The following is a 17,663-nucleotide window of genomic DNA, read 5'->3' as shown; positions in this document are numbered from 1 at the left end:
GTAAAAATTATAGATGAAAAGGCCACATGGCAGTACAAAGCAGTACAGCACATGACTGACTGCTCATACCCACCTGAATCTAGATCCTTAAGAGTCTCACTCATCCCCAACACTCTCCAGTGTGTAACCTTAGGTGCCTTGGGTTTACGATCTATACTTACTCTCACTGGGTGGCTGTGAAGACTGAGTTCATATGTGTGACTGCTTGGAATGGCCCTGGTACATATTAAGTGCTCAGTATTAGCTATCACTATCATCTGCGCCGTGTGCGTCATCATTATTGTACTGTGGGGAGCAATTATTTATTTATTAGAGACACTAGTTAACTATAATGATCCAGAATTGTAGACTGGCAGCTTTCTTCCTTGGCTTAGGAATCAGAAGTGACTGGAAACACAATTAAGAAAGCCAGTCAGTGGGAACTTTTGTTACCTGGTTTGTAAAAAAAAAAAAAAGAAAGCTAGCTCTCATTGGTCTTCGATTCAATTCCCAGAGAGTGTAGAAATCATGCCTGAGTTTAGTTACAAGATACAGCCCGAGTTTACAAAGTGAAATGTGACAATGCCTTCCTAGCAGCAGACTCCAGCCACTGTTGGAGGGCTTATAAAAACAGGCTTCTGGGAACCACCTCGAGTTTCTGATTCACCAGGTTGGCGCAGGGCACCGAGTTTGCATTTGCTGCTAGTCCAGGAACCACAGTTTGAGAACCACTGCTAATATAGACTGATTTCCTGAGCACGGCTAGTCCGTCAAGTACACATAAGTACTTCTTCAATAGAATATCACCACATTAAGAACCAACATTATATTGACTCAAGCCAGCAGATGAAACACAAGCTCCCTTCTAGAGAGGGTTCTGAACTCAATGAGGTAGAGGAGGCTAGTCTTAATATCACCCAGGACTCAGGACCAGCCCTAAGGACTCTACTGGAGCGTGGACTCACCGTGTTCTCAGAGCCTAGGCCAGGCCGCTCCCTGTAGCCTAGGCCTCCTCCACCAATGTTCAGCTTTTTGCCTTTCCCTCCTTTGAAGCGGGATTTCCGAAACCAGGCATTCTGCATTGAATACAATTCAAGGTTAAACCAGGAGTCGGAGAGGCAGCCAGAGGAAGAGGACAAGATCAAACAGCAAACTAAGTGGGAAGGAAGAATTTTTTGCTTCATCTTTAGCCAAGGTATTTATGGCAAGAAAGGAACTGTTCACGGGAATCACAGATTCGCTTCTTTTTTATAATTTAATCTACCATTTGTCATTAGACTTAGATCCTTATGGAAGGCCTCCTTTACTGCTCCCTCCTCCAGGGACTCCAGAAAGAGAAGTGATTACTTACCCTGGCTACTTCTAACTTCCTCGAGGAAAACGATTTTTCTATCTTTCAAATAATCTATATATACCATTGGACATGAAAAAAAAATGGACCTTTTAAAGAATTAGTGGGTTTGGAAGGAAAGGGAAGAAACTATGTAAAGTGAGATTTATTAGAACTGACTCTAGGGGCAGAGGCCTAGAACTGGTAGCCACATAACAAAATTTTATTTACCCATACAGCCTAAGTTTTCATTGATCACTGACAGAGTATTACTGATCAGATGTAGTCACGTCTTCAGAATGCGAACAACTCTGGGGGAGATCAGAACTCTATCTGATGGTCACATCTTATAATCAAAGTGAAGTTCTTGAGAGGCAGGGCAGGTTTGGCAAAGGTGCTTATCAGGGAAGCTGATCACAGTCTGAGAGCACAGGAGGTCTGAGGCACAAAGAGATGAAGGAAATGCCAAAGACAAAATGTATCATGTTCAAATATTTAGTTTAGGAATGGCTCGCTGTACCCAGGAAAGGGAAGGAAACATTACTCTTGGGCACTGCAGGGCCTTTACTCCCAGGCCTGACATCGGCAGGACCACACAACTGCATTACGGGCTAGCAGTGCTGTGGGATGGCCTATGAATCTGAAAAATACGTAGGTATCTACTATCAGAACGTGTATCCCAAACCCACTTGTAATTTGGGGACTGCATATATTAACACAGCTCAAGATTTAATTCGGTAGAATGCCTCCCTCAGTTTGGATTGGCAATCAGCGTGGTCAAAGGTCTGAGGTCTAAGTCTATGAGGAAGAGTGCAATACATCATTTTTGAAAGACAGCACACATTTTTAGCCTCCCATCAAAGAGAAGAGTATTTGAGAGGAAGGGCAGTAAGAATAGTAACCATCTCTGAGATTACATTTATTGAAACGTGTGCTATGGGGTAAGTAGGCAGAAATTTAAGGGACAGATTTTAGCACAAGGAATAGCTTTTCAATGCAGATGCTACTGAAAGGAGAGGATGAGCAGACAGACCAGATGAATTTTAATGTCCTACAATATCTCATAAGCAGTATCCTCTCCATCCCACCCCCTTTCTTGACATGCTTCTACGTATGTTACCTGCCTCAGGCTTATTCAATTTCTTTCACTTAGTTTTACAACATGGAGCAATCTGGAGTGTGCCCAGCTCCTCACCTGCATTGCCAGATCTAGGAGTTCCTTGGAAACATGCTGATTGGCTCCTTCCAAATTCCGGACAAGGTCACCAGCAAAATTGCTGTCCTTGGGGGTCAGCAAGGTGTAAGCCACGCCCTTCTCACCCGCTCGTCCTGTGCGGCCAATCCTGTGAGTATGGGTATCAATGTCTCGTGCCACATCATAGTTAATGACAGTCTTAATTGAAGGAATGTCCAGACCACGAGCTGAAATAAAAAACAACCCAACCAACTTCTTTAATTCTTCATCAGGAGTCAAAAGTAACCCCAAATGCTCAACCTCTAAGAACCAATATTCCTCTTATCTAGGTAAAATGCATGGGTTGGTGAGCTGAGATACAGGCATGTTAAGTTATCCTTCTAGAACAAATGCCACAGCAAGTCAAGTGCAGCTCAAAACTTACGTCCCTTTTCTATAATGCTGAACCATCTATCGGTAAGGGACATGTTCTGCCATGAATAAACTACTATGGCGTCTCTTGCACTAGGAATATATAAAAAATTAAAGCCAGCATCAAGTGTGACTTGCAGCTGAAAAATTAACTCCTTTCTGGAAGTAAATACATTTTCAAAGGTAGCTATTAAAACTCAGAACAAAACCAAAAATTATACTTCAAAAAATTTTGATCTTGAGTGAAGTATGCCCTATTAAATAATCAATATAAGATATTTACTATATTCAGACATACAAGAAGGGCATAACTTATAATGTAACTGCCTCAACAATTTTTTCCCAAGTGTCTTCCAATTGCACGGATATCGTTTTTTTTTGCAGGGGTATCTTTTTCTCAGAAAGAAACATTAAGTGAAAAGTGGTTGTGATCACTGTGCTCTGAACTGATGCTCCATGGGAATGGCCAGCAGAGTGCCCTTCATCCGCTCGCTCAGATATTACAGGTCTTACATAGCAAGACAGAGGCCCCTTACAGCATAGGAACCTAAGGTTATTAGGGAAATTCATACTCTACCTGCAACATCTGTGGCCACCAGGACTGGAATATCCTTTTTCTTAAAGTCTGAAATGACCTTGTTTCTTTCACTCTGATCCATGTCCCCATGAAGCAGCCCAAGATTATGACCCTCCTGCTTAAGGTTATTGGCTAGCTCCTCTGCATTGGCTTTTTTAGTAACAAATAGGAGGACACTCCCTGAAGAGGTAAACTCTACCAGACGCCGGGTAAGCCAGTTCCATTTAGTAGGCCCAGAATGGAGAATCTCCACAATCTGTGTCACATCTTCATTTGCCTGAAAAGGAAGAAACGAAACAGAGGATTGTGACATTTGTGCCAAAGGGCACCTGACCAAGGACCAGACATCACATTTTCTACCTCAATCTAGAAGAACCCTGAACAATCCCTCTTCTCCTTGGGCCTGCCTTCAGCAAGTCAAGAGCAGCTCAAAACTGACGTCCCTTCTCAAATCACGGTGCTCTCCTCATCTCCCCTGATGTGTACACATACCAACTCATTTGTAAGCCCTAATACTTTGCAATACTTTTTATATGCCAATTCAGATTATTCCTAATAAATTAAGCTTCTTTCCTGTCCCTCCCACTCACGGTTCCTAGTATAATTCGTACATGCACAAAGAAGGTATTCAAATATGAAAAACAGACAATGTCAAAACACTAACTGCACAGAACTTTCTATAATAAACATGGCAAGAAACTTAAGGAATTCTCAAGGCAGCCTTGATTGAATTCCAAATCAAAATTCAGAGAAATTTTCCATAGGGCATATGTACAGGTGAGGAAAAAACCCTTATCTCATTTTCACTGGGCTTTCAAGTCACCCCACTCCATGCTATGCAGGACTCCTCCCACAATTATTTGTTAGTTCCATCCTATCTCACTCTGCTCGTCTTCTAGGTTGTTTTTTGTATTTTTCCCAAAAAGTTTTGTTTTTTTAATTTTTATTATGAAAAAATTTTAAATATCCAAAAAAAAGTGAAATTAACAGAATCAACTCCCATGGACCCAACACCCAGCTTCAACAATTACCAACACTTTACCAATCTTTTTCATCTATCCCCCCCTTGTGTTTTTTAAAGCAAATCTGAAACATGTTGCATCATCTGTAAATACACAGTAAGGTTTTCTTTTTCTCTCAGTACTGAGAAATTAATTCCATGTCTCCATAATATGAGAAATAACAGGTTGGGTTCCAGGGTTACCTCTCCAATATCTCCCTGCACCACTCGAATAGGGTCAATCAGGATATCTCTGGCCAGTTTTTCAATCTTTTTCCGAAACGTTGCACTGAATAAGAGAGCTAAAAAGTAAAGTAAATTCTGTTAAAGAAACAGTATGACTTCTTTTTTGAATATTCAGTAAGTTTCCTACTGACACTCAAAATACTGTTTTTCAAAACAAAACTGAACTTTAAATTTAGTTTAAAAAAATCATTTCGCTAAAAAAACCAAAACAAATTGCTCTTATTCTATTTTTATATATTATCAGTTAGAACAGGGTTGTCAGCATGGTTCAGAAAACGTCTCTTGATTTCAAATCAGCAGATCTGCACTGTGCATTGACTCTACCCACTGATAAAATTATATAAATTGGGGCAAGTCACTTAATTCTCAGCCTTGGCTTTATCATCTATAAAAATGAGTTACATCCGATAACCTCAAAGGTCCTGTGAAGCACAGATAAACTACCATTATCTCACCCTTTATGGTTCTTATCAGTACACACACATGATCATTTCTGCTGCCATAACTGAGTGCTTATAAAATAAATAGGTGTTTATTCTGAGTACAAATGTGACTTAGTAAAACTGCTTCATACATACTCTGTCTGTCAGGACGAACATGACTGGCTATGGATCGCACCTGGTACTCTGGAAGAAGAACAGTAAAATTAATAACTCTGTAATACAGTTTGGGATGCCTGGAAAAGTCATTTTAGTAAAAATCTTCATATGAGAGATGATAAGAATTAAGGACATTTTGAAACTCCTTGACTTATCATTCAGTAAGAAACTCAACAACATGGTACCCTCCACCCAGCTGGGCTAGATCCAGTGGCATTCCAATCAATAAAGATAGAATTTTGACACAGCCAGGTAGGTCAAGGACAGGCAAGCAAAGGACCTTGAATGATATGACATCCACCTACCTAAGAACACAGACTTTGACCTCCACAAAGGCACATGAATAAAAAATAAAGCACAGAAATAATATTCCCCTATATACAAAGGCACTTTGAAATGTCCTCAACCCAATCAAGCTTAATATACTTTTCCTGAGAGAACGCCTAAAAATAGTTAACGTTTTAGCTAAATCTCTACAGTCTAACCCTATCCAGGAGTTATTTTTAGTTTCTCTCATGCAGGGAATAAAAGAGGTAAGTCTAAAAAGACATGGAAAAAACTAGTATCAAGAGGACGGGGACAGAAGAAACTGGTATTCAAAGCATACCAAACCCCATGTCAAACATGCGATCTGCTTCATCAAACACAAGATAAGAGACTCTTTGAAGATTGGTAGCTTTCTTCTTCACGTGATCAATCAGTCGACCCTATGAGATCCAGAAAATGAATAATAAGTAAAGGCATTTACCAGAATTTTTTAGAATTGTGCTCCTGGCAAAGGTACTAACACTCCAGTCTCAGACAATGATGGTCTGAAGCCTTGGACTTCATGTACTACAGAGCCCAAAAGAACAGAAGTTTTGAAATCTCAATAAGATTCTTTGCATTGTAATTTAAATTGTGAGAAAATGGCCAGAGCTATTTTTGTGAGGCATTCTGAAATGAGCTAATTTAAAACCTTACTGATGTGTTTTCATGCTTGCACTACACTCTTCTAGGCAGTTCTGACCATACTCTTTCTGATGCTTGATGCTCTCAGCAACCACAGATGCATTTTCTAGGAGAGCATAAGAAAAACTATTTGAAACAGAGGGGAATTCATAGCTATTAATATACATATATGTCAGAATCTTAATGGACTGTTATTTTAGTCAACTAATCAAAATTAAGCCCAAACCATAGACTGTGACTCATTACAGTATTCTCAACCTTGCTTTATCACATTTTAAGGGGAATTCCTTCCAATAACTAAGCATTTTTTCCATACCAACGGAGGCTGAGAAGCCATTTAAATTTAAACCCAAGACATACTTACTGGGGTACACACAACAATCTCTGCCCCTTCCTGAAGGGCCTTGGCCTGCTCCCACATGCTCCCTCCGCCATACACGGCCACTGATCGAAGATTATATGCTTTCCCAAACCGCTTACATTCTGCGTGGATCTACGAAGTTGTTGACATAATGACATATTAACAAACTGTGACACTAACAAATACCTGTCACAACCCAAAAGAGAGTTCTGAAAAACACACAGAATGCCATGTCATAGAAAATCAAAAGTTAAAAAATACTTCAAAAATCATAATTTTATTCACAAAGTAAATAAAGAGACCATTATCATATCTCAACAGGCTATCTAAAATCTTGTTTTGGTTATTTCATTTTTTTTTTTTTTTTTACTTCTCTTCCTGACCCTGTCAATGCCCTTCCTTCCACCAAGCAAAATGAATTAACCCAGGAGGAAAACATTGGGAGCTTACAATACAAACAATTCCCATATTATTTTCTCTTAAAACGGTAGTTTAGGGAAAAGTGTGTTACAGAAAATTTGGTTATAGAAAATACGTAACATACTATTTTCCAAGTTTCCTGGTAGCACAACAATGTGAATGTACTTAATGCCACCGACCTGTACACTTAAAAATAGTTAAAATGGTAAATTTTATGTGCATTTCACCTCAATTAAAAAAGAAGTTTCCTGATAATTCTACCCACTTGACTGCTTAGTACCTTGCTGGTTCACATACAAAAGGAGGCACTCTACAAAAGCACATACCTGCTGGCAAAGCTCCCTAGTAGGACACACAATCACGGCAATTGGTCCATCACCTGGTTCCAATTCCTTCTGGTCCATTATATGAATCAACATGGGCCAGATAAAGGCTGCAGTTTTTCCACTGCCTGTTTTGGCAATACCAATCATGTCTCTACCACTTAATGCCACAGGCACACCCTAGAGAAAAAAAGAGTATATCCACTCTCAACTTTCCATTTTAAAGACGTTCTGAAGGAAATCCTGAAGAAAGGTAAGTGACTATTAATGACATTCATTTCCACTGGAACAAAACTATCCTGAGCTGTGTATACTGGCTATGGAATAACGAGAAATACCTGGCATTCCCACAACCTTTGTGATTTATAAGAAACATTATCATTCTCTTCATGTGGATCAGCTACCATTCAAAAAATACGAATGACTTCATTTTATTTAAAATATAGAAATAAAAATTTCAATTTATAATGTAAGTGGGTTGCTAAAATTTTAAAAATCTTGTCCCCTTGAGAAGGTACAGACTATCTCATCCATATACAAAAATTCTCATTTTCTGTGTAGGAGTGAATTAAATCCCACCTATAAATAGGAAACAGAAGGTATTACTTTCAGTTATAACGAGAATTTTCAGGTCATGGACAAAGGAATTCTAATCACTGACTGCTAAATTTGCCCATACACAAATCATTCTAATCGAGTTTAGACCTAAAAACTATTTTCTTCAGATCGTAATTTGAAGACATTTATCAGATAGAAAACATTTCCCAACCCCTTTCGCAACTTTTTAAATGGTAAATAGTTCACTTTTGTTCTTTAAATTTTTAAGGTTTCAGAAATATTCTTGTATTTCATAAATGTCCTCCCTCCCTCCCTATAAAGCAGAATTAAAGGCTAAACCACAGAGGGAATATTTGGACCTTCTATCCACATCAATACAGCTCTGCACTAACCACTGTTTTATTGCTTTGATTTGTTTGTAAAAGAAATATAGTCATCGCATATCATTCTACTTCATTTTCTTTCATTCTGTGTTACTTACCTGGCACTGTATTGGAGTGGGTTGTGTGTACTCAGATTTCCGAATTTGGTGCATCAGTTGTTCATCAAACCCAAAATGAGCAAAACTACTTCCTGGTCTAGGAGGTGCAGCACCAGAGACCTAGAGATAAAGACAACTCCCAGGAATGACTTGTACTTCAAAATCAACAACACTGGAAGTTCAACAATATTTATCTGTCTCTAGCATTTAGCTTGAGTATGAAATGAAAAATATTAAGTCTATAGCCAAAAGCACACACTGTTTGAAAAAGTAAAATAACAGATCTAAAACCTCATATAAAAATAAAACTCCACGATAAATATTCCAGAGATAATTGTCCTACAATGATTAAGTACTTAGACATTTCTTTAATCAAAATTAATTTTCTCATAAGAAATAAAAAAAATACTGTTCAACGAATTGCAAAAAGTCATTAATGTTTGGTTTTTTACCACTTTGCATAACTATCAACCAGATGGTAGAAAAAAAAAAAAGAGTGCAGCAAATGTGCTCTAAATAAGACAAGTCTATACCCACTGGTTACAAAGATATTATCTACCATCTCCATTTTCAGTCATGCCTGGAGAGTTAATGCCCTACTTAGCGATGGTCCAGCCACCGTCATGCACTGTTTGAACTGTACCCAGGTGAAGAATGAGGCTTGAAACCCCCATACTGACTCCACCAGTAGAAACCTTTCAATGCTTCTCTAGTGATGCTAATATTTCAAGTCAGGATTTCACTTGAAAAGCTTTTTTTTTTTTTTTTTAATTTGGGGGAGTGGGTGATACCTCTTGGAAAACAGACAAGTAAACACATACACATTTACCTCTCTCAGAAAACAGAAGTTCAAACATCACATAGCAAAGGGTAAGACATGGGCCAGAAAGTTGTCCACATCAGAGTAGATAGCACTGTATTATCTGTGCATGTTTCACTTAACTAACATCTAGCAGCACCCTACACAATGTGGCCAATATGCAACCCAAAACTTTTTGGTGGACAATTTAAACTATTATATTTTTAAAAGTGTTAATTTCTTCTAATTTTTTAAAAAAGGATGCTGTACATAATTTGAGAAGCAAGTTTATCTTAATTTTGAAATATCATATTGTTCACATCTGTTAATCTTGTCTCCTCTTCCTGAAGATGGGGACTCCTACCCTTCATCTCTAGCCTCTAGCCCACCCAACAGTACTCAGCACACTGTACTCATTGTAGAAATACTTGCCGATTAAGATCACAATAACTTATTGTTCCAACGCAACATACAGTTGACTGAACACATATGGCATTCATGTGTATCACATGAAAGAAAAAGCAATCCTATCCTAAAACAGCTGGGAGACTAATATAATAAAAAGACACGTGAGCCCAAGGGATGTAATTATTGCCCTATTAAAGAGTTCAGAGACCATTAGACCAGAAATTCAAGGTTATTTTAGTTTGGGTAACCAATAGTACTAACCTTGGACTAATTAACATTAATATAAGACTATCTGGCTTAATGGTTGACTTACCCGAAGATTGAGCTTATGCCGGAGATCTATTAGCTGCTGTGGGGTGAGGTTGGTTATCTCTTCATGCTCATTGTAAAAATTTTTTTCAAATGGTGGATAGTCAATCTGCAGGTCCAATTATTCAAAGTTAGTCTAGAATTCAAGAGTCAATCCTGTGAGTTTGATTTTAATGCAAAATAATTTTCTACAAATACAAGCCATAATCAACTAGAGAGAACAAAGGAATTCACTCATTCATGACACATTCCAAAAGTACAGTCACTTTCTTTTCCTGATCCCATTTTCAATATAAACACCAACCTACTTTCTAAAGAGACTCTTAATGACACATCAGATTTGAACAACCTTGATGCAGACTAAGGAATCTCTATAATGCCAAAGGCCTCAGATTTTAAAGTAGTATTTTAAAGAAGAAAGTCTACCCTATAACATCTAAATATACTTTGGAGTAAGTTGTTCATCTAGCTCTAGGCATTTAAAAACATTTCTAGTATTTCCTTTGGGAAGAGCTCTGTCTTTAGAAGGAGTTCTGTTCTTTTTAAAAACACAGAACTGTTTATGTAACTTTTCAAAAATGTATGGCCAAGCATTTCCAATTCCAAAGAGGGAAGAAGTCACTTCTCTGCTCCACTTTTCATAGCTTGCTGTACTAAGAATACAAAACATAAAACAAAACCCCATACGAATCTGACTAAATGATTTTCTTTCTGACAGTATGGCATGTCTACAATAAACTTATTTCTTAAGGAGAATATAAGCCTTTGTTAGGTGGTCAAAAATTTCCTAATTCTGGATACAGCCTAAAATTAATTATCTTTCAATGGCAATTATCAACAAAAAGTAAAGTTTTAAGTTTGCCTTTAGCATGTTTAAGCAGAACCTGTTATGCTCCCCACAATGCTGCACTAAGCCACAAGAGGATTTACTTTAGTTCTCTCCTGACTCAATTAGAATGGAAGCTCCACGAGAGCAAGAGCTTTTGTCTTTGTTCACAATTTTACTTACAAATGTGTAAATTTTTGCATATATAAAAAAATGTGAAAAAAGCTACTTATCGGCCGAACAGGTATCCATCCGCCCCTTACTTCTGCTCTCTCTTGGCAGACTGCCCACTATATTAGGACAACTGTGGGATACCCCAGAATGATGATGAAGTTTGAGTGCTTGTTAAATAACTCAAACATTTTATTAGATGATTATTTCAAGTATTTGTGTTTTTCATTATTGGATTTTCACTCTTTATCATGGATACTTCCTCCTAGATCAGTTTCACATATTTATTTCGTTTGCCACATGTAAAATACCAAGGCATTATGTGGCAGCATATGTGCAAAAGGAAACATTTGAAAAATTGAATAGAGCCTATACTCTTAGTCTAGACCAGTAGTTCTCAAAACATTTTAGTCTCAGGTACCCTTTTACACTTAACAAAAACATGAGCTTTCATTTATGTGGATCATATCTATTGGTATTTTCTGAATTAAAATTAAAACTGAGAAAAGATTTTTAAAATTTATTCATTGAAAAATAACAATAAACATTACACTTTAACAAAAATGCTTTAATAAAAATGTTATTTTATAACGTTGTTTTACATTTTTACAAATCTCTTTAATGTCTGACAAAAGAAAATGGTTCCTACAGTAAATTGTTGCAATATACTGCTTTGATTGAAGCCCATAAATAAAATCTGGCCTCATAAAAATGTGGTTGGAAAAGGAGAGTATTTATTAATAGTCTTTCAGATTCTTGAGGATTTTTACTCTTCTTCTACCTAAAACTTGACAAGCAGTTAAAGCTTATTTTCATTGTCTAATCTGAAACCATATCGTGAACTTTTCACATTCCATTACATTATAACCCATGGATGCCTCATATACTTTGAATGGAGCCTTTACTCATGCATGATTCTGTAACATCAAGCATTGGCCATTTGAAAATTCTGGTTCACTGAGGTACTGTGCAGATCATTCAAATGGCGAAATTTCATTAACATAGAAAAAAAATCAGTTGTTTATCACCATCAATTTCATTACAACAGACTTTCAGTATCAGAAAGCTGTCAAGCTCACTGTGGTGAATATAAGTTTCTTAAATTCAATGTTGGTTTGAAAGGTTAAATTTCTATCCTTGGCAATAAACACTTTTAATTGTTTTCCTTACAGTGTCATTAGTTTTCTCAAGTGAAAATGATATTCCATGAAAAAAGCAGCTAGTTCAACTCACAACTCAAATAGCTTAGTGCTTTATTTGTCACACCAAATAAAAAGACATGTAACATAAGAGTCAAGATTTAATAATTTTTACTGTTTCATCAAGGATATTCTTAAGTGAAGCTGGCTTTTTTTTTTTTTTTTTTTTAACTGTGATGGTCTGGCAGTGAAGAATATAATGACTATCAGAATAGCTGGTAGCACTGTCTTGATTCATGCTAAGGTGTCAGCATCTTAACCTACCGTTGCTTTTAGCCATTGATGCAAATGCTGATGTAGTTTTAAAAAAAAAGGTAAATTATCTTAGCACTGTTATGAAAATTCTTTTGACTTCACAGAATCTTTGAAAAGATCCTTCCAGGAGTCTTTGGATCACACTTTGTAGATCGCTGCTCTAAGATCTAGAATCACTGAAGTATGGAACATCTAGTCTGATAACCTGCATAAAACACTGATTTTCTTTTCAAGTGGATATACTGATATCCTCATTTGTTTTTCCTGATTCAAGGAACCTATAATTCCCGGTTACCCTTTGAACAAACAGCCTTTCATCTGCCCCAGACCTGGGAGAAATAAGATTTACAGCAATTAAAAAACAAATGCCAGCCTAAGGGCCCATTTTGAAAGGAAGATGGTAGTGATGGTCTGGAAAACAAGTACAATTCCTTGAAAAAAAATTCTTCACCTAAAATCGAACGTGCGCAAGTGATTCAGCTGTATCTTAAACAATATATGTAGGCAATTAAGCCCCAACCACTCGGTCACTTTCTGACTCAACCATTTAGCAGAGCTGACAAGATCCCAAAGAACAAATATTCTCATGACATAAGCAGTATATATCAGGAGTACTCAGATACTAAGGAAACCTAAATATTAAAGCTGAAGAGAACTTTATCAGCTTGAAACGAGAATCAAATTCAGTAAGAAACACCATACCTCTGAATGATCAATGGGAGGAAGAGGATCGATGATTTTTTTGGAAGGTGCAATTGGATTTCCATCACTGTCATATTCCAAATTATCTTCCTCCTCCTCTTGAACCACACCAGCAGTTGGGTTCTCTGCCATATACCGAAAATAAGCTTCCTGCAGGAAAGCACAAGAACATAATCATCCCCAAATACAACTGAGAACAGTTTCTGCGCCTGTAATTAGTGCACGCAGAGTACCAGATGACTGCAGTTTAAATACCTACCAAGTAAGGCAACACTTTTACTAGCAACGATTCCTTTAACAATAGCAGTATTCAGAGGGACAATCGGAAGAAATGAGTGAGATAGTTAGTACTACAAAATGATTTAACTTGTTTAACAGAAGACTTACAAATCTCTGAAGTTCCACAGCCTTCCTGGGGTGGGGTGTCTATCTACCCTGCCCAGAGCTGTGGAACACATGCTGTGGCTTTACCAATCCAAGTTTGGAAAGTGACACTGATTAGAAGGGTCACAAACCTGGAAAAGGCTACTGCTCATTCTGGTTCCCTCCTCACCATCCCACAACTGAACAATGGGGAAAAAATACTAAAGGACAGTCATTAATGTTCCATCTTGAAATATAAGAATCACAAACAGAACCCCTAGAAAGAGGTAGAGGTTAGATGTTGCTAGAGGCCATCTGTAGATCCCACACTACCCTACTTCTTGATTTATCAGACTAAACATTTGGATTAAAAAAATCAAGCTGAATAAAGCCATTTGTTTCTGATGTCACAGTTGATCAAAAGTTCCATCTTCAACATGGAGGAAAGCCATGTGAATCTTTATATTACCAATTGGTCACATGTAGAAAAGGAGCAAGTCAAATGACATCCCCAGCTGAATGTCAGGAATGGCCATTTCAGTGAAGGCAAGCTCTAGCTTGTCCCCAGTATAGACTTTGTGGGGTAAAAATAAAAGATAGAAATACTGCATAGGAACTCACTTGGTCATCTTCCTCTTCAATGTCATCTCGAATACCCCTGGAAAAACAAGCGGAGAAACAAACTTCCCTGCAAATGTTCCACATACCCAGCTCCATACTTATAGCAGATTATTGTTGAATTCCATATAGCTCAGGAACTCTCAACACTAATAACAACAAAGCAGCAACAAGCACACTGTCAACTATCCATCCATCATATATGTGTGGTTTCACTCTACACGCAGCAGTTTGCATTTCTTTTGAATGGGATGACATGGTACCCCTAGAAACATCAATTTCTAACAAGGATATAAGGAGTAAAAACTTTTGAAGATAGATACCCAAGGATCCTAGCCTTGTCAACCCCATACAACAAATACAACACAGTTGTGAAAAGCATTTTATATTAAAAAAACAAAAAATCCTGCTTTTGGTATACACCAAAAAAAAGTCACAACTTTCTTAACATCCCCCCGAGTTTTTAGCTCTGGAGTAAGTGCATTTAGCTAAAATCCTTGGGGACAGAAAAACGACATCAACTCTTTGTAAGTCTGGGACTCAAATTCCTAAGCAGTTCACACAGAAGGGGACCACTGCCACTTGCTGCATTCTTAGGAGCTATAGATAGAAAGTATGGTTGCTTAGTTTCCACAACCATCTCTTTCTAATCAGACTTTCTGCCTAACCTACAGCACTTGCTATTTGTAAGGCAAGCTATACCATCAGTGTAGAGCAACTGAAAGAGGATGCAAAACACAGTAAGCACCAAAGAGAGGGCTGAACCTCCACATGGCACAGGAACTTTGGGGAGGGCCTGAAGTACTGACTGCCAAGCAGAGGGAAACATCCATCCACGCCTACTTGTGCCTGGTAGCAAAAGCCTTAAGAGGAGTGTATTCAGCAAGGGACAGAGGAGAACTCTCCTTCCCAGAAAATAAAGTATTTCAAGTTCTGACTTGTTGTTAAAGCATGATGTCACTCCTTAAATAACTTAGGTTTTATTATTTATTAATACTAGAGTTTTTTAACGATATAATCACCATTACTTTTCATAATCAATCTATAGGCATTAACCTATTTTATATTAATTATGGGACAAAACTCAGAACAGTGAACCCAAACTTTAGTAATTATGTTCTCTTAACTCCCACTGTAACTCTTTCTATCTATAGTAGAATACCAAATGCTATTCTACCAAAAAAAAAAAAAAAAAAACACGCTTTTTTAATTACTGCAAATTCAAAGACTTTAGTCATCTCTATTACCTACAGAAACATTATTGAAGATACAGAGGTAACTTCAAGTCAAGACATTTGTGTATTTTAATTTTTTTCTACAATCTTTGGGGGAATAGGCTATGTAATACTTTATTTTCATATAACCTTTGTGAGGGAGAAGAAAACAACTTACTTTACGTTTTTTCGTTCCTTGTCCTTTTCTTCAAGCCTCTTCATGTCTCTAGCTGCCTGATCCTAATGAAACAAAAGTATGTATGGAATCATTATCAACTGAAAACACTGAAAAGGAAATTTCTTTATAAAGAATTCTGAGATTTGAACAAGTGCCATCATAGTTTTAGCTATGCAGTTTGACAACTGCATTTTGATGCAACCAAAATTGTAGTTTGACAATTATTTCCCAAAGAGAAATACACAAATGTTCTAAAAACTTGGCTACACATGGATTGCATGACTTTTATCTGCAATATATAACAAGCATAGAAAAATCGGCAAAAATGTTTGATTGGTCACTTTTTTTTAAATGTTAATGACATAACTGTTGGCTGAAAAGGACCTTAAGTTCAGGCAAATCAGGCTTTCTCAAGGTGTAGCTTAAGATCATTTGTATCAGATTACCAATGGGGCTAGCAAAAAAATGCAGATTTCTGGATCTAACTCTGCGAAGGTGGTTCTCATTCTGGGGCGACTTTTGTCCCTAGTGGACATTTGGTGATGTATAGAGACATTTTTTGACTTTTACAACTTGCGGGAGTAGATGAAGGAGAGGTTGTTACTAGTATCTAGTGGGTAAAGGCCGCAGATGCTGCTAAACATCCTCCAATGCACAGGACAGCCCCAAATGTCCATAGTCCTGAGGCTGAACGCCCTGCTCTAATCCTACTAAATCAGCATCCTTGGGACTGCAGTTAAATGATACAGTTTTTCCATTTTCTATAGGTCACTGTTATACACAGCAAATTGATAATCACTAAAAAAATTCTTTGTTTTATACATGTGAAAAACCAAGGTCAGAAGAATTAAGTAATTTTCACCAAGATTAAACACATTCTGCACAACTGTTCCTGGTTATAAAGCAACATAAATTTTTCTGACTTCTTTGACTTTAAAAAACACCACTATACTAAACCTGGCATGGTCAGGCGTTCTATCTAATCACGTTTCTGATAAAGAGGCATTACTTTTAAAAGAAACATTATACACAATCTATTTTTCAAGAGACAGATATAAGATATATTTAAGGTTGTAACTAATGTAAAGATGACATAAGCAATGTAACATTAAGAAACGGATTACAAACACTTATAGAACATATTTTTTGAGCCTACACAAACCTTTTTTAAAAACATTGGCTAAAAATGAAACTTCATCTTAAGTCCAAAAGTTTAAACTTTCTAGTTTACACCAGATATCAGGGTTTAATGCAATACTTTGGCAACCACATTCTTCAAGACAGATTAATATCCACCCTAAAAATCAGCAAAACATCTGGGATACTATCCCAAAAAATACACCAGAAGAATGGTACCATATTGAAGAGATTTAACCTCACACTGCTTCAACTACTTGAAATGCCAAGCAAGAGAATCTGGGCCATTCTTGGATACTCCCACTCAAGAAGGGCTATGGCAGCTTGCACTACCAAAAATTAAATCTAAATTTAAACCTAGAAAATAAAGAGCTGATTTTTCTTCTAATTCATCAGTAGGGAGAACTCAAGAAATAATGAGAAATATAGCCCTTTGGGAAATGTCCATATCTCAAGAAGATGAAAAAAAGATATGTACAAAACATCTCAAACATGACAAACCACTTACTGCCTTTACTTCTAGAAAGAATCATTTAACATATTTACTAAATCGCTTCCATGGTGCAAAGCACATGTATGTTCTAAATATTTAAGGTGAGTTTCATGGCAGAAATACAGTGCTACAAGAACTCAGATACAAAATGACACCCCAGAAAAAAATATGGACTTTCGAACTGAATCCTGGCTCTGCTACCTATTAGGTGCATACTCTTTGGCAAGTAATTTAAGTTGTTCTAAATCAAAGGTGGGAAACTCAAATACCTAATGGGTGCCAATCTGACAATGAATGAAGTGAGCCAGGATAACAAAAGTTGTATTCTTCTGACATAGACATGCTTCGCCTGCACTTTAGTAAGTAGGAATATTCTCCTAAAGAAGCATGCTCTAATTTTTCTTGTATCACATGACCCTGAGTCTTTTATTTTGTAATATTTGATAAGAAGCGCAAGCTCAGAAAAAATATTTCTCCATTGTAAGAAAACCGCAACGTAAGTGTGATGATAAATGGCTCTAAATGGTGGCCTCAATGTCAAGAAGACAACAGGGATTAAT

General features: G+C 37.2%; 1 protein-coding gene across 4 annotated transcripts in view; it reads right to left on the bottom strand.

Annotated features, from left to right (window-relative positions):
* Nucleotides 1-17,663, bottom strand: part of DDX42 (DEAD-box helicase 42) — a 31,079-nt gene that overhangs the window by 2,563 nt on the left and 10,853 nt on the right. For all 4 annotated transcript variants that reach the window (XM_033090507.1, XM_033090509.1, XM_033090508.1 and 1 more), the window contains 13 exons: nt 15,474-15,535; nt 14,085-14,121; nt 13,101-13,250; nt 9,952-10,056; nt 8,432-8,551; nt 7,396-7,572; nt 6,653-6,781; nt 5,945-6,044; nt 5,317-5,364; nt 4,697-4,794; nt 3,493-3,769; nt 2,505-2,731; nt 945-1,055 (listed from right to left, as the gene is read on the bottom strand). In XM_033090507.1, the coding sequence (XP_032946398.1) occupies nt 945-1,055; nt 2,505-2,731; nt 3,493-3,769; nt 4,697-4,794; nt 5,317-5,364; nt 5,945-6,044; nt 6,653-6,781; nt 7,396-7,572; nt 8,432-8,551; nt 9,952-10,056; nt 13,101-13,250; nt 14,085-14,121; nt 15,474-15,535 (1,641 nt within the window). The remainder of the gene's footprint in view (nt 1-944; nt 1,056-2,504; nt 2,732-3,492; nt 3,770-4,696; nt 4,795-5,316; nt 5,365-5,944; nt 6,045-6,652; nt 6,782-7,395; nt 7,573-8,431; nt 8,552-9,951; nt 10,057-13,100; nt 13,251-14,084; nt 14,122-15,473; nt 15,536-17,663) is intronic.

This window comes from Rhinolophus ferrumequinum, chromosome 21, assembly GCF_004115265.2.
Source record: "Rhinolophus ferrumequinum isolate MPI-CBG mRhiFer1 chromosome 21, mRhiFer1_v1.p, whole genome shotgun sequence".
Classification (NCBI taxonomy): domain Eukaryota; kingdom Metazoa; phylum Chordata; class Mammalia; order Chiroptera; family Rhinolophidae; genus Rhinolophus; species Rhinolophus ferrumequinum.
The sequence above is the reverse complement of the archived record's forward strand: the minus strand, read 5'-3'. Positions and strand labels throughout refer to the sequence as shown.